At 56.2% G+C, this 17,673-nt stretch overlaps 7 protein-coding genes across 7 annotated transcripts; 3 read left to right on the forward strand and 4 right to left on the reverse strand.

Annotated features, from left to right (window-relative positions):
- Positions 1-141: 141 nt before the first annotated feature.
- B0H18DRAFT_1113964 (GTP cyclohydrolase N terminal-domain-containing protein) lies at positions 142-2,540 on the reverse strand (the record flags this gene model as incomplete). Its single annotated transcript, XM_048033054.1, has 11 exons — positions 142-278; positions 326-384; positions 440-610; positions 659-812; positions 864-926; positions 976-1,097; positions 1,149-1,330; positions 1,378-1,518; positions 1,653-1,714; positions 2,142-2,388; positions 2,442-2,540. The coding sequence occupies 11 exons, from the start codon at positions 2,538-2,540 to the stop codon at positions 142-144; spliced, it is 1,437 nt and encodes a 478-aa protein (XP_047899958.1).
- Positions 2,541-2,730: 190 nt separating this feature from the next.
- On the reverse strand, positions 2,731-4,140 carry B0H18DRAFT_327188 (uncharacterized protein). Its single transcript, XM_048037594.1, has one exon. The coding sequence runs from the start codon at positions 3,670-3,672 to the stop codon at positions 2,881-2,883; it is 792 nt and encodes a 263-aa protein (XP_047899959.1). The 5' UTR covers positions 3,673-4,140; the 3' UTR covers positions 2,731-2,880.
- Positions 4,141-4,264: 124 nt separating this feature from the next.
- B0H18DRAFT_974559 (GNAT acetyltransferase 2-domain-containing protein) lies at positions 4,265-8,156 on the forward strand. Its single transcript, XM_048044014.1, has 11 exons — positions 4,265-4,486; positions 4,542-4,633; positions 4,684-4,777; positions 4,807-4,977; positions 5,027-5,626; positions 5,676-6,509; positions 6,566-6,968; positions 7,018-7,143; positions 7,200-7,426; positions 7,479-7,753; positions 7,833-8,156. The coding sequence occupies exons 1-11, from the start codon at positions 4,382-4,384 to the stop codon at positions 8,038-8,040; spliced, it is 3,135 nt and encodes a 1,044-aa protein (XP_047899960.1). The 5' UTR covers positions 4,265-4,381; the 3' UTR covers positions 8,041-8,156.
- An 828-nt stretch (positions 8,157-8,984) lies between these two features.
- B0H18DRAFT_974561 (uncharacterized protein) lies at positions 8,985-10,126 on the reverse strand. The gene is made up of 3 exons (XM_048044015.1): positions 9,907-10,126; positions 9,751-9,850; positions 8,985-9,703 (listed from the first exon to the last, which is right to left on the reverse strand). Exons 1-3 carry the CDS (start codon positions 10,086-10,088, stop codon positions 8,993-8,995), a joined length of 993 nt encoding a protein of 330 aa, XP_047899961.1. The 5' UTR covers positions 10,089-10,126; the 3' UTR covers positions 8,985-8,992.
- A 1,677-nt stretch (positions 10,127-11,803) lies between these two features.
- On the reverse strand, positions 11,804-13,579 carry B0H18DRAFT_974566 (uncharacterized protein). The gene is made up of 4 exons (XM_048044016.1): positions 13,390-13,579; positions 12,551-13,328; positions 12,426-12,468; positions 11,804-12,364 (listed from the first exon to the last, which is right to left on the reverse strand). Exons 2-4 carry the CDS (start codon positions 13,191-13,193, stop codon positions 12,241-12,243), a joined length of 810 nt encoding a protein of 269 aa, XP_047899962.1. The 5' UTR covers positions 13,194-13,328; positions 13,390-13,579; the 3' UTR covers positions 11,804-12,240.
- Positions 13,580-14,534: 955 nt separating this feature from the next.
- On the forward strand, positions 14,535-15,808 carry B0H18DRAFT_974568 (uncharacterized protein). The gene is given in 6 exon segments (XM_048044017.1): positions 14,535-14,589; positions 14,621-14,813; positions 14,877-15,124; positions 15,158-15,425; positions 15,496-15,551; positions 15,571-15,808. 4 exon segments carry the CDS (start codon positions 14,925-14,927, stop codon positions 15,671-15,673), a joined length of 627 nt encoding a protein of 208 aa, XP_047899963.1. The 5' UTR covers positions 14,535-14,589; positions 14,621-14,813; positions 14,877-14,924; the 3' UTR covers positions 15,674-15,808.
- A 535-nt stretch (positions 15,809-16,343) lies between these two features.
- On the forward strand, positions 16,344-17,170 carry B0H18DRAFT_327279 (uncharacterized protein). The gene is made up of 4 exons (XM_048037595.1): positions 16,344-16,461; positions 16,507-16,634; positions 16,747-17,044; positions 17,105-17,170. The coding sequence occupies exons 1-3, from the start codon at positions 16,432-16,434 to the stop codon at positions 16,919-16,921; spliced, it is 333 nt and encodes a 110-aa protein (XP_047899964.1). The 5' UTR covers positions 16,344-16,431; the 3' UTR covers positions 16,922-17,044; positions 17,105-17,170.
- The last annotated feature ends 503 nt before the right edge of the window (positions 17,171-17,673 follow it).

A 17,673-nucleotide genomic window follows, 5' to 3' on the forward strand; every position in this document is an offset into this window, starting at 1 on the left:
ATCCATCGCACACCTTCAATCGCATTTAGCCTGTGGTTAGATATCGCAGATACTGTATCATTACAACGTTACAATAAGCAAGACGTCGCACCCAGCTGCAGATGGTGGCCGAGCTACACCATGAATTTCTAAAGCCCGATCTCAATGCTCCGTCTCCTCCCACGTGCGCCCGACAGTCTTGATGAGGTCGGCCTCGGTGACAACTTTCGCGTTGCTGAAGTATCCAGCCGCAATCTTTGCGTCGATCTCCACACGAGAGTCGGGTGGCAGAAGATGCTCTGCGGGAGAATGAGTTCCGAAGGTGAAGCATGGGCGTGGCACGTACCAGGAATGTCATAGCGTTTGATAATCGGGATACCGGACTGTACAATCGCGTCATATTTCCTGTAGTGATGCATGATTCAGCCTCTGCTCTTTCCCTAACGCGAAGGAGGCGTACATGTCACTCATAGAAACCATGTTGTCGATCTTCTTGATACCGAACCAGTGCAGGACGTCCGGCATGAGCGCCTGGAAGCGCATGTCCTTGACACCTGCGATGAGCTCCGTCGCCTTGAAGTACTTGTCTGCAGAGTCAACACCCCGCTTGCGTAGGTTGTAGACCAAGTACCTGTCCGCCGATCAGCAGTGACTTCGCAGGGCATGAAGAGGAACGTACTTGGTAACTTCGCCTAGCGCACGACCCTCCTTGCGGAAGTAGACCACGAGGCCGACGCCTCCGCGCTGGGCACAGCGGACACACTCCTCGATGGCGTAAATCAGGTATGGCTTGCATGTACAGATGTCAGATCCGAACACATCGGAACCATTGCCTGTGAACGCCATGTAAGATGGGGTTATGCTTTAAGAAGTGGGGAACATACATTCGTCATGTACACGCAATGTCAGCTCCTTTGTCTCGTCGTGGAGATATGCAGGATTGCCGACTAAGGGACGTTGTTGGTAGTTGACTCGCGGTGAATGAACGCTACTCACAAATGTACGCAGTGAGGTTACCGATTGGAGGAAGGAAGACCTTGATGTCTGGTCGAGTGATGAGTTCGGGATACATGCCTCCGGTGTCCTCGAACAGTGCTCGTCGGAGCAGGCTCTCGGAGCTATCCACGACGTCAACATACGATCTGCTTCTGCAAGCCTCACAAACTCACATGCCGAACCGCTCTGCAACACCCGGGAGGTACCACACAGGCTCAACAGCAGCCTTGTTGATAGCAATCTCCACACCAGAGTCCGCCGTGCTCTCCGTCCCATCCGCATTCCTCAACGGCAAGCTCTTGATCAGAATCTTCCCATCCACCACCAAGTCCCCCTTCCTCGTCGTCTCGTCAATCTCGCTCAGCTTCAATGCCCCCGAGTGACCGCGATGCTCGGGCGCACATCCAAGCCGAGCTCCTCCAGCTCGCGCCGGAACACCTGCGGGACGACGTGGCCCCACGGGTCGAACGAGACGATCTTCGTCGGGTCCGACCATCCCGGCTGCGGCGTGATCGAGAAGCTCGGCTCGGTCTTGAGTATCGGCTTGTGCGAGGGCATGAGCGTGCCCATCGCATCGCGAGCGCGCGGTAGATGGAGTAGGAGCCGGAGTGCGCACCGAGGGCGTTCCGCTGCTTGATGGAGGAGGGGAGGCGCGAGCAGATGACGGGGCCGCGTACGGAGGGGTCTGCGACGCCCCATTGGAGAGGGTAGGGCTTGATGCCGTGCTGGTCCGGGTAGGCTAGAGGCGACAGATGTCAGCATAACGAAGGAGGTTGTTTAGTCTCAACAATTCCAAGCGAAGTCCGACCACCATCATTGGCTTCAGCTCTGAGGCGCTATGTATGAAGTCATTGAGAAGAACATGGATGTCGTCGCCGCCTCACACTTGAGCTCGAGTAGGAAGGATTCCAATCGTTCAGAGAGGTCCAAGCACGTCAACATCTCCAGTCGAGGGACTCACTCGCTAGGGCTAAGAGCAACTGAGTCTTGGAGGCTCATTTTGAGACTGTCCTCTAAATTGTCAGAAACAGGTGATCAAAGAAGATCCGCGTGTGTGGCCATGATCGTAGCCATCCGCCGCTGGTGGATAGCTTCACTGGGACGCAAGTCCACGACCGACATAGGAGGCCCTGCAACGACATTCACGGAAGAGGTCGTCAACTCACTCGTCAACAGGACTCGCCCCGGGTACAGCAATCTCTCGCGCTCCTTGTCGCCCAACGGCTTGTCCTTGTCAATATTCAAGGCAGGGGTCGGTGGCGACTGCGTGCCCGTCAAAGAGTTCAGGGGCGAGATCGTCGTCGCCGTGATCCCGGACAGGGACCCCTCTCGCGAGTGTGCTTGGGGAATAGGGATGCCATTGCGGGGCGGCGAAGACACCGGGCTCACAGGCGGGTTGGTCAACGCATCTAGCTGCGATTCCGCTTCAGCTGCCGCGCAACGGTTCCATCGTGTTCCACACGCACCTTGGCTTGCAATGCCTGCTGGGAGACCTGGAGGGCCTCGAGCCGGCCAAGGATCTGGGTGAGGATTGCGTCGGAGACGGGCTGCTGGGTCGTCGACATGGGAGGGGAGAAGAGATTGCGTGGATTCAGGGGATGGACTTATATGATATGCACTCAGCCCACGCCCGGGCGGCGAGGCTGCTCGTCGGTCCCTCTTCCGCGGTCGCGGCACTCATGACACGATACGGCGGCGGGAGTATGTAAAGAACAGCTGATAACACCAGGCGCTCGTCCAGTTCGAGCACATCCGGTTAAGTTCTGTAGTACGCCAGTCCGACTCTGGTCCGGTCTAAGTACCTCGCCTCCATGAGCTTTACGGTGCCTTTGTGAGAAGTTGGCTACCCAACAAATACGTAGTCATACATAGGGGACAATCCCGAGGGCCGTACACCAGTTGCCACTAATCTACAGTAATACAACAACCGAGAAGAACGAAGCAAGTCATGGGGATACAACGATATGTGATGCACCTGGAACGAACGAAGGGAATGGTGCAAGGATGATGATTGGGGATAGGCATTTTGTAGTTCGGAATCTCTGCAAACTCAAGTCGTGTAAGGGAAGAAGCAATGTCCTTTCCTTGGTCGTGAAAGGTACAAGGCAACGATGTGGATCCGTGAGACAAACATTTGCTGGCGCAGCTCGCCTGCCATCGTCTCCCTTGGTGACAAGAAAGACTACCACGGGGATCAAACTCTCCGCTTGTCCTGCCTGACGCGGTGTGAGGGTGCCGGCGAGAACGTGTCCAGAGGCTGGCTGGGCTGGCATCTCGCAAGCGAGAAGAGGTGCATCGTCGACTGCACGCGACGCAGTTTCGTGGCTTTGGGAGCGCATCGCCCGCAGCCGGTCGAGCACGATGGCTACCAGCTTTATCGAATGCGCCGTAGTGACTAGCTTGATCCGCAGGCCCGCTGTACTGACCAACGGTGATAGCAGCGGTGACCTCTGGGGTCCGTAGGGTTCTGCTCGACGCCACCCGCTTCGCCGAGACCGCCCGCATCGTTTCTCTCGCCGCCATCTCCCGCCTGTAGTGCGACTCGCCTGCCACCAACGTGTTCCACGAGTCGACGAGTGCGCACGCCTTCGAGCAGTATCTGTCACGCTCGGGCTTGACACTGAACCAGTTTCCGCACAGGCATTGTTTGCGGCGAGTGTTGGGACGGCGAGATGGGGGAGAGGAGACTGAAGTCATTGCGAATAGGGTTGATGGCGAAGACGAACGGGAAGAGTAAACAAAGGCGTGTTTCTGGGTGTATGCTGGTTGACGTTTGAAAGGAGGAGCACGTACGTGTGGTCTTTATACGACTGGCTCCGGAGTACGACACCCATACCATTATGGACAAAGCGTGTAGTGCTCTTTCCTTTGGCACCACTAACGGGCTTTGATTGTCCAGGTAACCGGAATCGCCTCAGAGGGTCAGGTCAGATGATGTTGTTTCGGTAAGGCTAGGAGCTGGTGCTGTATCGCCAGTGCGGACGGAGTCGCAGACCAGTGAGAACAGAACCAAGGATCGTTACGTCCATGGAGACTCGGAAATCCGTCAGAGAAAGCTGTCAGCAATTCGACGAGCAGTGTTGACACAAAGGAAGCCGAAAAAAACATCGTGACTCTCCATGCGGAGACAGCATGCAACCCAGCGACGGAGATGGTGGTTGAAAACGAAGACGGGGAGTTGGGCGCAAGTTGGGCGGACCGGTGGATGATCCTTCGCTCAGCCAATCAGCGTCTGGGTACTGGAAATTTAGTTAGACGCTCGCGATCATACTTGTCCTTCTCCACTCGCTCCCTCACCAATTATTGCACTCAGGCCTCTAGAAAGCGGGGTTGGATCTTTCAAGAGGGAAGCTGTACTATTGGAAGGCTCGATCTATCTTCTTCCTTCAACAGTCGGTAGAACGACATGCGCAAGCAGCTCGACCCCCGCTTGCCCATCCTCATCAATAACAATGTCAAGAAGAACCACCGTTCATTCGTAGTACTAGTTGGAGACAAGGGAAGGGACCAGGTGAGCTGCGTTGCTACATCTCACATGGATCTGTGTAGTAGCTCAACCCACATAGGTCGTGAACCTGCACTTCCTGCTCTCCCAAGCCCGCGTGTCTGCGCGGCCTTCCGTCCTATGGTGTTACAAGAAGGAACTGGGATTTACGAGGTGAGTCGGAGAGCCTTAATCCAAATAAATAGGTCTGACTTTGTTCTTAGTCACCGCAAGAAGCGAGAGGCAAAGATCAAGCGTGATGTGAAGCGTGGTGTCCGAGAGCCCAACGAGCAAGACCCCTTCGAGATTTTTATCACCGTCACCGACATTCGCTACACGTACTAAAGGAGTCGCACAAGATCCTTGGTCAGACGTATGGGATGTGTGTACTGCAGGACTTCGAGGCGATAACGCCGAACCTACTCGCACGGACGATCGAGACGGTGGAGGGAGGCGGTTTGGTCGTGATCTTGCTTAAGACGATGAGTTCGCTGAGACAGTTGTATACTATGTCTATGGTACGTCCATGCGCCTGACTCCTTGAAACCTCACGCTGATTGCGTGCAGGACGTTCATGCCCGGTACCGAACGTCTGCGCACGATACCGTGGTTGCTCGCTTCAACGAACGCTTCATCCTCTCTCTCGGTTCCTGCGACGACTGTCTTGTATTGGATGACGAGCTCAACGTCCTCCCTATATCCCGTGGCAAGGACATCAAACCCATCGAGGAGGAACGCGGGAAGGGCAAGGCCGAAGGCGAGCTGAAGGACCTCAAGGATAGTCTCGCAGACACGAAGCCCGTTGGCGAACTGATTAAGCTCTCGAAGACCCTCGACCAAGCGCAGGCGATTCTCACATTCGTCGATGCGATTGCGGAGAAGACGCTGAGCTCCACGGTCACCCTCACCGCGGCCCGTGGACGAGGCAAGTCTGCGGCTCTCGGTCTTGCGATCGCCGCGGCGCTCGCGCATGGGTACTCGAACATCTTCGTGACGAGTCCCAGCCCGGAGAACTTGAAGACGCTGTTTGACTTCGTGTTCAAGGGCATGGACGCGCTTGGTTATGAAGAGCACCTTGACTATGACATCGCACAAAGTACGAATCCGGACTTCAACAAGGCCATCGTGCGAGTCAATGTCTTCCGGCAACATCGACAGACCATCCAGGTACGTATCTTGCGCATCCACCCGTTCCCCCACTTACTCCAAGTTCTAGTACATCCAACCACAAGACGCTCATGTACTCGGGCAAGCCGAGCTGGTCATCATCGATGAAGCCGCCGCTATCCCACTACCACTCGTACGCAACCTGATCGGCCCATACCTAGTCTTCATGGCCTCCACCATCAACGGCTACGAAGGCACGGGCCGGTCGCTGTCCCTCAAGCTCATCCAGCAGCTGCGCGAGAGCACCCGACCCACCCTCTCAAAAGACGCGTCCGCAGACGACGCCGCCCCTACAGCAAGCTCGTCCAAGAAGCCCCTCGCGAAGGCCCCGCCCAAGTCGCGCACACTGCGCGAGATCAAACTCGAGACGCCGATCCGGTATGGCACGGGCGACAAGGTCGAGAAGTGGCTGAACGCGCTGCTCTGCCTCGACGCGACGGTCGCGCCGAAGAGCGCGGTGCACAGCACGCCGCATCCGTCGCAGTGCGAGCTGTTCTACGTGTCGCGCGACACGCTGTTTAGCTATCACCCCGCGTCGGAGGTGTTCCTGCAGCGCATGATGGCGCTGTACGTCGCGAGTCACTATAAGAACCAGCCGAACGACTTGCAGTTACTGAGCGACGCACCTGCGCACCACTTGTTTGTGTTGTTGCCGCCGATTAAGGACGATGAGAGCACACTTCCGGAGCCACTCGTCGTGCTGCAGGTCGCGCTGGAGGGCAACATCAGCAAGCAGGCGATTCTGGACGGGCTGAGCCGAGGCTACAGAGCGGGCGGAGACATGATTCCTTGGTTGATTTCTCAACAATTCCAGGAGAACAAGTTTGCGCTGCTCTCTGGAGCACGAATAGTTCGTATTGCGACACATCCGGACTATGCCAATGTGAGTTGACTGTCCTGTCTTCGGCGGAGAGTGCCTAACGAGTGTGTACTACTCAGATGGGCTACGGAGCACGCGCACTGCAGGCTCTGAACTCATTCTATAGCGGGGAGTACTTCAATCTCGACGAAACCGCTCAGCTGGAACCATCCTACCCTGACCCCGCTGCGATCGACGAATCTACAAATCTCCTGACGGACAAGCCAACTATCCGATCGGCGACAGCAATGCCACCACTGCTCCAGCGCCTTACTGAGCGGAAACCTGAGACAATCGACTACCTCGGTGTGTCTTACGGTCTCACGCCGCAGCTTCTCAGATTCTGGAAGCGTGCGGGATATGTCCCGTTGTATGTTCGACAGACGACGAGCGAGCTTACAGGGGAGCACACGTGTGTCATGGCGCGGGGCCTGAACACGTCGATGAATAGCGAACTCGAGTGGCTCGGAGAGTTCGCCAAAGGTAAGTGTTGGAACTCTCGTTGTGTCTATCCCGCTCATCAAACCCCCAGACTTCCGGAGACGATTCCTGTCGTTGCTATCGTTCAAGTTCAGGGAATTCGGCAGTGTCACGGCTTTGAGCATCTTGGAAGCCGCGAACAATGGAGTCAAGAAGCTGGGTTCAGAGCGTACGAAAGGTGGGAAATCTCATTTGTCATATACTAAGTATGCTCAATGAACCTCTTCTCCGCAGAGCTGACAAACCGGGAGTTGTCCTTCATCCTGTCGCCCTTCGACCTCAAACGCTTGGAATCATATGCCAACAACATGCTTGACTACCATGTTATCTTGGATTTGCTGCCAACTGTCGCTTCTCTGTACTTCGAGAAGCGGCTAGTCGAGGATGTCCACCTCAGCGCCGTGCAAAGCTCAATATTACTTGCATTGGGTGCGCAACGCAAGACGGTTGAGGAGGTTGAGGTAAGCTCATGCTCTGGGAGTACATGAAGGAAACTCATGCCATCGCACACAGTCCGAGCTGCAGCTTCCGGTTTCTCAGGTCCTAGCGCTCTTCGTTAAGATTGTTAAGAAGATCAGCAAACGGCTGCACGACATTCAGCGACAAGCCATCAGTGCCGAGATGCCAGAGGAGCCCGCGGCATCTCGTATTGACGGGGACGCCAGTGCGACAAACTGGAAGCCCGTTGAGACGAGCATTACGGACGAGCTGAAGGATGCTGGCGACGAGGTGACGAAGTCGCTGCGGGAAAAGCAACGGCAAATGATTGACTCGCTCGATTTGAGCAAGTGAGTCTGCTGTACCCTGCCACGATTGAATTTCATCGTTAGTGGTGTTCGTGCCGCTTACAGAGCTTTTCCACTATAGGTACGCCATTGACGACTCCTCAGCAAATTGGAGCGTGGCTGAGGCGCAGGTAGCCAAGCTCGCGAACGGTGAAGGCGGTGGCAAATCTACCGTCGTCAGTGTCAAAACCGCTGTGACCGGCCAGAAGAGGAAGGCGGACGTTGGCGAGGAGAAGCCAATGAAAGACAAGAAGGGGGCACGGAGGAGTATAAAGAAGGCGAAGCGGTAGGAATGAGTGCGTATCTATTGTCTTTTTGCTCTAGTCGGGTACATTGCTGTCTCTTTACATGCATTGTTATATTTCAACAGTCGCAGATGATGCTCGAGGTTTTTTTTCTTTTTAGAGGGCCAGTCGGCTACAACGAGGTAATCCTCGTTTCCCCAGGGAAAGATGCATTGACGCACGAACATCCCTGTGGAGAGAACCTCCCCAAGGATGAACGGTGTGAGACTCAGACCTTCGTCGCTCCCGTCGCCGAGCAGCGACGGTCGCTCAGGTATACTACCCACTAAAACCCCCCATCCTAGGGCCGCAGCACGCCGGTAGGGGCCTTCCCATTGCGCCACGACCTTTCGGATTCCTCAGGAAGAAAACCCAATTGCAGTCTGCGCACGAGACACTCAGTATATAATCAGATTCCAGCGCTCCCGATCGACTCACCTTCCACTTCCCGGACTTCATGGGGCCCGCTTGCCTTGACGCGCATCTCTGTAAAGGGTCAAACGCATGGAAATAACGGATATAGAAGGCTGATTAGTACTACTTGAGCCCGCCGAAGGCCAGCAGATTCAGTGGTCATTAGGTCATGACTCCTCGCACTGGTGATCATACCGGACGACATTGGGCCCATACCTGGAGATATCCTAGTCCTGGGGCCAATCCTGGGGTGGTCTTGAGGTCTTGAGGTGATCCTCAGTTCGCTCGAACCAGGGACGGTGTGGGGGACGGTGCGAGGGATGGTGTGCTGCGGTTTGAGTTGAGGCTGAGGTCTGAAAGAGAACCAGAAGAAGCTCAGTAGACAATGGGGAATGTCCGTAGCTCAGTATGGGTAGGTCCAGTCTGTAGTCTAATGGAAGGGAGGGGAGGGAGGGAAGGGAGGGTAGTAGGTCCGTCGGTGCGATCGTAACGTAACGTATCCTAAGTATCAAGCGTCCGGTCCAACAAAGCAAGCACTCATTCACTACACGTCCACCTCCGGGCCGAAAAACTCCTCCCACAGATCGTCCATCGACCGAGCAGGCGCAACCACAGAGCGCTGCGTCCCTGCCTCCTTGAAGTCTGCTCGGGAGACGACCGCCGGCGTCGCTGGCGTGACGACGACCTCCGGGACTGTCTTCGCCGCCGGATGGAACGCTTCCAGCAGGGACTCATCGGAGTCCGAGTCGGCGTCATTGGCGGAGAACGCAGGGAAGGACCTCCCTACGACGGCGACGACAGGCGGAGGAACCGAAGCGGGGAGGAATGCAACGGCGGGGATCCCCTCCGGAGGAAAGCAGAACCTAGCAGGCTCATCCTCATGCCCTAGAATGTCGTTCATGTCCGCCCAGAGCTGGCGCTCGAGTTCCGAGTCCGATGCGATCAGGGTGCCAGCCTCGTCATCAGTAGAAGCGGCCGGAGGCATTGGCACCTCAACAGGCGCACGAGGGCGACGACGAACTGGCAGGGGCTTCATAGGGCGCGAGGGAAGAAGTGTGGAGTCCTCGGGCTTCGCATGCTTGTCCTCTGCGAAGGGGAGAACGTCGACACTAGCGCTGAAGTCCACATCGAACACATCGACCATGACTGTGTCCTCGTCGATTGGCGTGGGAGGGATGGAGCTCGAGGAGGAAGCCGTGGTAGAGGAGAGGGTACAAATCATGGGAGGCGGAACGGGCTCCCAGTTCATCGCAGACTCGTCCCTGGCGTCGGCAGCTGGGGAAGGTCAGCGGGCGTGCCAACAGGGACAGCAGGGACAGCAGGCGTGCGGGGAATCGACTCGTCGGGCGACGTCCAGAACGATTGGGACAGCGGCGAGGGTCCCCTCTTAACCTTCGGCTCACTAGGGCAGAACCGTCAGAACTCGAATCCCCACAATTAGTTGCGGCTGCCACTCACGAAAGAGAACTTGTAGGAGCAGCCTTAGCCACCGGGAGGGTTCGAAGGTGATTCACAGCCACGACAGATGTGCCCGTCTGTACGGCCTCGATGATCGTAAATGGGCGGGAGCGGACAGGCTTGTAGGCAGGCGAGGGAACCGCCGTCATTGGAGCCTTGACCATCCTATGCACCCGCGGCATCGAGACCCTAGCTTTTGTCGAGGTGACCTTCGGTGGCGACCGGGCACGCATCCGCTCAGAGTCGTCGTTGGATCCACCTGAGATAGTACGGCGTTGACGCGGACGCCCTCTCGCGAGCTCGGGAACAGGCTTACCGCGAGACTTTGCGAATAGCTTGGAGACTGAGCGAATGATATGTGACCTGCTCGAGCCGGAGGGATAGCTCAGAGCTGATGCGGAGGCGGGGGCCTGCCCCTGCTTTTGTTGGGCCTGCTGCATGTGCTCGAGGCGCACCTCGCTGAACTTGGTGGAGGTAGCACAAGAAGGGCGCCTATGTTCACGAACGGGTACAGACTCTGCAGCGTCCATACCCGCCGTTGCGGCACCCGGTGCTACCACCAACATTTGCGAGATGATTGCCTGGCGGAAGAGCTTGGAGGAAGGCATGACAGCAAGAGTGGGAGTTGTGAGAGAAAGGTGTGGTAGGGGATCGTACAAAAGCACTGAGATGATGGTAGTAGATAGCACAATTGAAGGAGCGGATGGCTACTGACGGCCGTATATAAAGCCTTTGGGTGTGGTCAGCCCCCGAATTTCGATTCAACCTGAAGGGCGAATCGAAATTTGGCGGCGGCTGACCACGCTCGTACACTTTATGCTGCACGACCCGTCAGTCATCATCTCTAGATACATTTTCATGGAGGACAGTCTCGGACTGCAGTGAAGAGCACCACGTCGCTGCTTCGCATGCAGATGCGCATGAGACTCACCGGGTACCGCGTCCAGTTACTAGTAATACACTAGAACTTTCCTTGAAGTTGTGTTCCTACATTGATGTTGGGTTTGTACGCCCGTACAAACCCAACATCGATGTACGGTGAGTTACTCAAAGTGCAGATCATGGTTCAAGTTCATTCCTTCGCGTCGCTCTGACTCAGTCGCCGCGCTGTGGTACGTAAGACGCGTCACGGTCCCGTGATCATCGAAAACTCGTCGGATCGTCGGATCGGTTCATTTCGGCGAATCAAACTGAATCGCAAACATCGCTTGCGTCTGACTGTTCGCACCGGCCAGTGACTCTGAGCGCACCCAGTTTCTCTAGGTCCTCAGTATGGAAACCAAAAGTGAGCAGCCTCGCTTCCTGTCACAGAAGTGACATCTCGTGATCCGTGATCTCGGTTATCGGGTCACGGTTAGGCGACGCGCCACATCCGACCACGCCGCGCCGCGCCACACCCCCGACGCGCGTGCTTCGTTGTCGTTGTCGCCCATAGCGAGCTCCGCCCTAGCACGTACGAGTTCAGTGCCTAGCACATGTCGAATACACTGAGTACCTGTTCATATGTAAGTGTATCTGTTGTTTGCTACGGGCCTGTGGCACCTACAAGGCAATATTAATGAGCCCGGGCCTCACGAGTGACGAGCCGTGGTGCAGCCCTTCAATGGTGCGTGAGGCAACTGAAAGTCAGGATACCATATATTAAGAGCCCTATGTTTGTCATAATTCGGTGACTGTACCTTAGAAAATAATCCCCCGCCTACAATCATCCACACGAACTTGACCGGCGGCTAGCGCCCGACGAAGCCGCTCAGTCGGAATCTCGCAGCGGCGTTACTGACTTGCGGGTCGAATACTGCAGTCTGCCAATCAGACTCATTCTCGCGCGCTGCGCTCTTGAATGGGCGTGCTGACTCCATAGACTCGGAGTCTCTGCTTGTGACGAGGTTCAATGGAGACTCACTCGGAGCCATAAGTCCGGGAATTCGACTCGGAGCCTACTAGTAAGGCTCAAACTCGTTTTATAGTGCCAGTGACTAGTCGACTGGACTTGGAGAATCACGACGCCAATTCGGCTGCATTACAGTAAGCACATAGGTAGTGAGGGAAAGTGTGAGATGGAGGATTATCAGCATATGTGGATGCGTGGCAGCGTAGTGATGAATGTAGCGTAGTTCAGAAAGTCGCAGTGATTAAAACTCGATACTACTATGAACATTAGCACGTCTTGCTGAACGAATGATATACTGCAATGGACGTCCAGGATCCCAAGTCAGTACTTCAAGTGAAACTGGACTGTAACTCGGAGCCAATCATCATGACTCACTTACCCGGCGGCCGACGCCCACTTGGTCGCTCGAGAGTCGAAAGCCTTTCTGATGAAGATCTGAAGCTTCATAACTCGCCGCAGTCCGGTAGCTCGAAGTACTTGCAGAAGGTGTTGCAGACGTGGTCGCGCTTGAAGTTGCGGTGTGTATTGGCGAGGTTCCCTTTGCTGAACAATTCGCGGCCAAGGCAGCTACCAGAGTCCAAATGGCATCAGAATATCGGAAGAGACAGCCAAAACAATTCAAACTTACGGATCTGTGATGATCTGCGGATCCGACAATAGAGTATTGCCTCCTAATGAGTATCGTCTCTTTGTGAGCTTGTCTGTGTCTACGAAGAAACAACTTGAAGCGATCATGTCTCCGAGGAGTCGTACCTTGGAAGTCAGCAGTAAAAGCTTGAGTGCTCGTATGCCAATATTGGAAGTGCTGACAGAACGCGAGGAACTCTGCTCGCTTGAAGTTCTGTGGATCCGAGTTGTTCATATCGATGAAGCGATGACGAGCTGTGTTATTGTTCATATACTTTCTCCACTCGCCTTCCACCTCTGAATCGATTAGTTCCTCCACCAGATACACGGCCTTGTCCCTGGGGCGCATGGCACTGTCGGGAACATTTGTAACTGCCAAACCCGTGCGGACGTAACGAAAGCGAGGGATCTCCCAAGGGAATGTTGAGCGGTGCTTGGCCTCGTACGTGTCAATAAACTCGTAGACGGCCCGGAGAAGTGCGTCTGCCCAAAGCGTAGCAAGCACGTCAGTGACAAGCTGCGCAACATGCTCCGTCAGGACTGTGACGTGATCCGAGTCATCTGGCTGGACACTGCTACCAGATGAGATGCTGGTGGCAGTGCTGTTGCGTAGCTGCTTCACTGCAACACGTCCATCAGGCGAGGAGATGCTGGGTTCGAATGGTGATGGGTTGATACGTCCACGTCGCATCGTCTTGAAAGCGCCAGACTGGACTCGGTGGCCAGTGTTGTAGAACATTGTTGCTGCGACAGGTTGAGTCTCGCGCATCCAAGTGAGAAACCCACTGGTGTTGGACGTTGCATGCTCGCTAATGAGATCGTTGTACGACCTAACTGGGCAGTCATAGAACAAAATCGGGACACCAGTTGCACTCACTAGATATTCAGGAATACGTGGTTCAAGATGTGGCAGCAGCATCAGCAAGACAATCACTTTTATCATGGCGACAAACATAAAGACTCACAGAAGCCCAATATCTCCTTAGACTGCGGTTCACGTTGACCAGAAAGAGCCCGCTGAATGCGGACTACAGAAGAATTCGCATCGGGAAGGATGGAGACATCGCGAGAATCATTCAGTGAACCATCAGCGACAGGCGCTCCGAGACGGCGCCGCTTTGCAGCTGACTCCTGTGGCTCCAGCGTACTAGGCCCGGGCGCATGGTCCAGAGTAACAGGCTGCGGCTCGTACTGTAGCATCCTGTCAGGCTAGCGATGAAATGAACATGTTAGTGACCTATTCTGCACAAGAAAGAATCAAATAGATGCAAACCTGCCGATCCGAGGCCTGCGACTCAAATTGCGGGGGCAAGTTATCTCTCTTTCGCTTTTGAAGTGATTTTGCGAGGGGGCGAGGCCGTGGCTGCGGAGGGCGGGATGGAGCCTGAAGGCGGTTGCCTGGTATGGAGAGCGATGGACTCTGACTCAGTCTCTGAGGGCGAGCAGTGATTGAAGCGACTACTAGCTCCGTGACTGGCTATACAAACAAGTTAACTTAAGGGAAAAATCAAATGAGAAGGGGGTCTTCGACGAACCTCGTCCGAGTCACAGTCACCTGGGTCCAGTCCGACATCGGCATCCTCAATGGCAGGTGATAGCTTTGCATGAGTTTTCTTATAGAACTCGGCATCAGAGACGACCTTGCTGTCAATCACAGCCATGACGATGATCTGCTGAGCTACTTTCTTTGGCTTGCCGTTCGCTTGAACACCACCACAGAGATCCCTGATTGGATGGTCGTCGTCATCAACGTCACACTGCCTTGAGTTCAATAACGCCCTGATGTGATCTGGCTGAAGGCGATGACCGCGATACTCCTCGAGCCAAACTCCACTGAAAGCATGGAGGATGAGGTTCGTCAAATTGTGCTTGTTGACGCTGGAGGGTATATACTGCATCAGGAACTTGCGCAATCTGTCTGACGGCCATCTCAGAGGCTTCAGAAGCCTTCAGAAGCCTTCAGATTGCTTCAGATTGCCTCAGAGCATCAGCCCTCATGACCTCGATTTCTTTCGATCCTAACTCATCAGACAGGATCCTCAGAACGTTCAGACAGCATGTCAGACTACTCAGCTGGTCAGCTCGTTCAGCCAGGACACAAGAAATCAACGAAATCATATATTTTGTATTGTATTCATTGCTACTGCTGTACAAAAGAACACGAGCTAATCATTATGTATTGTACGCGTGTGCGAGCTACTACTGCCGAGTGGGTTCACACATGTATCGGGCTCACTCCCGCTCGTCGTGTTCGTACTCGGTGCCCTGGCTCCTTCTCGTGCTGGGGTACAGCACGCTCGTCCTTCACGAGCCTATGCGCGTCGAGCTGGGGCATGCCGGGCTGTTGCTCGGCGGGCCCTTACATGCCGCGCCGGGTGCCCCGGTGGACCTGTCGCAGTCATGGTCATTTAGCTGGATCGTACCGGGCTTGGCGAACTAGCCCGCGTCGTACCAGTGCGCGTCAGTTCGAGATCAGTATACATAGGCGGCCGGCTCTTCAATGCTGTTGGGTCCGTGCACAGTATGTTGCATACCTGTTGGGTTTACGCTAGCGGGCTTGTGTCGTCAGCTGGTCGCACGCCGTCAGGATTCACATGTACTCGCACCTCATCTGCATCAATATCTCGTACTTCGGGCCGTGCACCTCGTCCCAGTGCTGCACGTCGAGGTGGCGCAGCGTCCGCGGGATGAGAACCGTGCGTGTCGACTATCTGTCGGGCTCGCATGCACCAGGCTTGGTGAGCTCGCACTCGCTCGTGGATCATTGCTCGGCGGACTTACACGGAGCGGAACTGGGCGGGCTGGCACTCGCTCGGCTCGGGTTCGTCAGGCTGGTGTAAGTACAGCGGGCGGGCTATGCTCCTCCTCGCCATGTTCGTGCTCGAAGCATATACACTTCTCGAGCTTGCACATGACAGCTACGGCCGAGCATGGCTATATCCAGGCTCGACCCGGACCGTCCCGGTACAGACCCGCCACAGCGGGTACGGGTGCGGCGCGGGTCAGTGGGTCTGGGGAGTCATGCACGGGTCTGTACGGGCGAGCGGGACGGTGGGTGAGCGACACGGCAGGTAAGTAGGGCAGCGAGAGGGACACACGTGAGAGGGACGACAGGGAGAGCGAGACAGTGGGCGCAGGACACGCAGGCGAGCAGGACGGCGGGCGAGGAGAGCGACAGCGGGTTCAACAACAGGCGAGGAGAGCGGCGGGCGCGTGAAACAGCAGGCGAGTGGAATAGTGGGTGTGTGAGACGGAAGGCGAGCGGGTGGGCGAGCTAGGGAGAGGGAGAGAGCGAAAGCGGCCGACCGAGTTGGCGAGCGAGCGAGTTGGCAGAAAACCCAGTAAGGGGATACCGTGGCGTGCCCGTCCTCAACAAGTCGATGCTCGGTGGGCCCTTGCACGCCGAGCTAGCCTTGTTGTACCAGTGCGCGTTGTATCGGTATGCACTTGCACTTGTTAAGCAAACGTGCGCCGGGACTGTCTCCGTTGTGTTCGACTCCATCCACTTGTCCTTGGTGGGCATTCTCGGAGTGGAGGTAAAAAAGCGATGTACTCACCTGATTCATTTGCCCTGCTGGTCACAACCCGCATTCCTCCCTGCATTCTAGCCCTTCGCTAGCCTCCAGCGACGCTCTTCGTGCGTCGCTGGGGCTCGTTGCAGTCGCATACAGCGCGATCTTGAGCCGCGTAATGGTCCGGCGCACATGGCGTCTCTTGCGGACGGGTCCACAGGTCTGTACTGGAGGTCGGCGGTGGGCAAGCAAGGGCGAAGCAGAGCGGGCTGACAGTGCTAGTGAAGCTTGAAGCTTGAAGGCGGACTGAGAGTCGAAGTCCAGCGAGCGCGCGTGACGTGTCGTGGCTGAGGCGCTTAGCACTTGTCGCGAGTCGCAGCCTGTCGCAGCCTCCACGTCGACGCCGACTCCACTTCAACACCGCACGGTAGCGTCACACTCAAGGCACATGCAGAAAGCGAAGGAGAATCGAGGGTAACACGGAGCTGGGGGGGCATGGAAGGGATAGTAGCAGGGATAGTACAGGTGAGTGTGTTCTTACCTGTTCGCCCGCCTGCTCCAAGTCGCCAGCCCTCTTACTATGCCCGCCTATCTGCCTACTCGCCCGCGCTCGCCTTCTTGCTGGTTCGCCCACTCGCGCGTTCTCGCGTGCTCGTCCTTAATCTCTTGGTAGCACACGCGCCTGCCCGTTTGCTCTCGTTCGTCTAGTCTCGCGGCTCGCCTCCCCACTAGCTCTCTCATCAACCCGCTCCTGCCCTTCCGCCGTCGTCCTCGATGTCCTGCCCGCACGCACCCGCACGATCCTACCAGCTCGCTCGCCAATTCACCTCGCTCCGGCTCGTCCGCCCACCCGCCAGTTCACCCGTGCGCACGCTCGTCTGCCCACCCGTGCGCCCGTTCGCCTGCCCACCCTTTCGCCCACTTGTACCGCTCCCGCTTCCTCTTGTCTGCGCTCCTGCTCGCCCGTTTACCCGTGGATCCATAATCCCGCCTTCACCCGCACGAAACCCGTACCAGCTCAGATGAGTCTGTACCCGGGCGGGTCATGGGTACGGGTCGAGCTCGGGACACCCATAGATATACCCGTGCTCGGCCCTAGCTGCCGGAGGTTTGTTCTTCAACACCGTTCGATTTTCATTGACTCATGTCCCGACGCCCACACCTGCAGCGCATCGCTCCCGACACGACTTCTCTCACACCTACTGCCGCGCTCGACACACAATAGGACAAGTTGAACGAAGGTACGTACGAGTATCGACAACCGTCTTAATCTACTCACAAAGCTCATCTCACAGGCTCTGCTAACGGCTGCGTGCGTGCCCGTACACTACCTCCCACTGTGCGATGTCTCACGGTTAACCAAGACACCGCCCACCACATCTCGACCAGCTACGCGTGAACCACTAGCCTAGCAATTGGCCCGCGTACATCACAGCCCACGTTGTCCTTCGACCTCGTGGCGCTGAGCGACTTTATCTACACCCACCCGCCAGTCATCCGAGTCAAACACTGTGTTCCGCCCTCGCGCGCCCCATCGCCAGCGAACGTATACACATTCCTGCACGGTATGCACTGCCGACTCGCAAACGTGCCGGCCCGCACGCTCGTCCGGTGAATGTTCGCGGCCAGTGAAGGTGGTAGCTGACGAAAGATGATCTGCGGGTCCCGCCGGCCCATGCGAGTAGGATAGCAAACGAGTATATGGGGTGGCCAAGATAGCAGATGGGGCAGACGAGA

Source organism: Fomitopsis serialis, assembly GCF_022376445.1.
Source record: "Fomitopsis serialis strain Sig1Antser10 chromosome Unknown B0H18scaffold_3, whole genome shotgun sequence".
NCBI lineage: Eukaryota > Fungi > Basidiomycota > Agaricomycetes > Polyporales > Fomitopsidaceae > Fomitopsis > Fomitopsis serialis.

What these genes read in the sequence shown, in the direction of transcription:
- B0H18DRAFT_327279 (XM_048037595.1), top strand. Translation starts at nt 16,432, where the DNA reads ATGGAAGGGATAGTAGCAGGGATAGTACAG. An exon ending in TAGTAGCAGGGATAGTACAG is followed by an intron (nt 16,462 to 16,506) that starts GTGAGTGTGTTC and finishes CCAAGTCGCCAG; the next exon opens with CCCTCTTACTATGCCCGCCT. An exon ending in GCGCCTGCCCGTTTGCTCTC is followed by an intron (nt 16,635 to 16,746) that starts GTTCGTCTAGTC and finishes CGATCCTACCAG; the next exon opens with CTCGCTCGCCAATTCACCTC.
- B0H18DRAFT_974566 (XM_048044016.1), bottom strand. Translation starts at nt 13,193, where the DNA reads ATGCGCGAGACTCAACCTGTCGCAGCAACAATGTTCTACAACACTGGC. An exon ending in TTTTACTGCTGACTTCCAAG is followed by an intron (nt 12,469 to 12,550) that starts GTACGACTCCTC and finishes GATACTCATTAG; the next exon opens with GAGGCAATACTCTATTGTCG. An exon ending in CCGCAGATCATCACAGATCC is followed by an intron (nt 12,365 to 12,425) that starts GTAAGTTTGAAT and finishes GGACTCTGGTAG; the next exon opens with CTGCCTTGGCCGCGAATTGT.
- B0H18DRAFT_974568 (XM_048044017.1), top strand. Translation starts at nt 14,925, where the DNA reads ATGCTGTTGGGTCCGTGCACAGTATGTTGCATACCTGTTGGGTTTACG. An exon ending in CCGCGGGATGAGAACCGTGC is followed by an intron (nt 15,125 to 15,157) that starts GTGTCGACTATC and finishes CGCATGCACCAG; the next exon opens with GCTTGGTGAGCTCGCACTCG. An exon ending in CGGGTACGGGTGCGGCGCGG is followed by an intron (nt 15,426 to 15,495) that starts GTCAGTGGGTCT and finishes GCGACACGGCAG; the next exon opens with GTAAGTAGGGCAGCGAGAGG.
- B0H18DRAFT_327188 (XM_048037594.1), bottom strand. Translation starts at nt 3,672, where the DNA reads ATGACTTCAGTCTCCTCTCCCCCATCTCGCCGTCCCAACACTCGCCGC.
- B0H18DRAFT_974559 (XM_048044014.1), top strand. Translation starts at nt 4,382, where the DNA reads ATGCGCAAGCAGCTCGACCCCCGCTTGCCCATCCTCATCAATAACAAT. An exon ending in AACATCGACAGACCATCCAG is followed by an intron (nt 5,627 to 5,675) that starts GTACGTATCTTG and finishes TCCAAGTTCTAG; the next exon opens with TACATCCAACCACAAGACGC. An exon ending in GGGTTCAGAGCGTACGAAAG is followed by an intron (nt 7,144 to 7,199) that starts GTGGGAAATCTC and finishes TCTTCTCCGCAG; the next exon opens with AGCTGACAAACCGGGAGTTG.
- B0H18DRAFT_974561 (XM_048044015.1), bottom strand. Translation starts at nt 10,088, where the DNA reads ATGCCGCGGGTGCATAGGATGGTCAAGGCTCCAATGACGGCGGTTCCC. An exon ending in GCTCCTACAAGTTCTCTTTC is followed by an intron (nt 9,851 to 9,906) that starts GTGAGTGGCAGC and finishes GTTCTGCCCTAG; the next exon opens with TGAGCCGAAGGTTAAGAGGG. An exon ending in CTGCTGTCCCTGCTGTCCCT is followed by an intron (nt 9,704 to 9,750) that starts GTTGGCACGCCC and finishes GCCAGGGACGAG; the next exon opens with TCTGCGATGAACTGGGAGCC.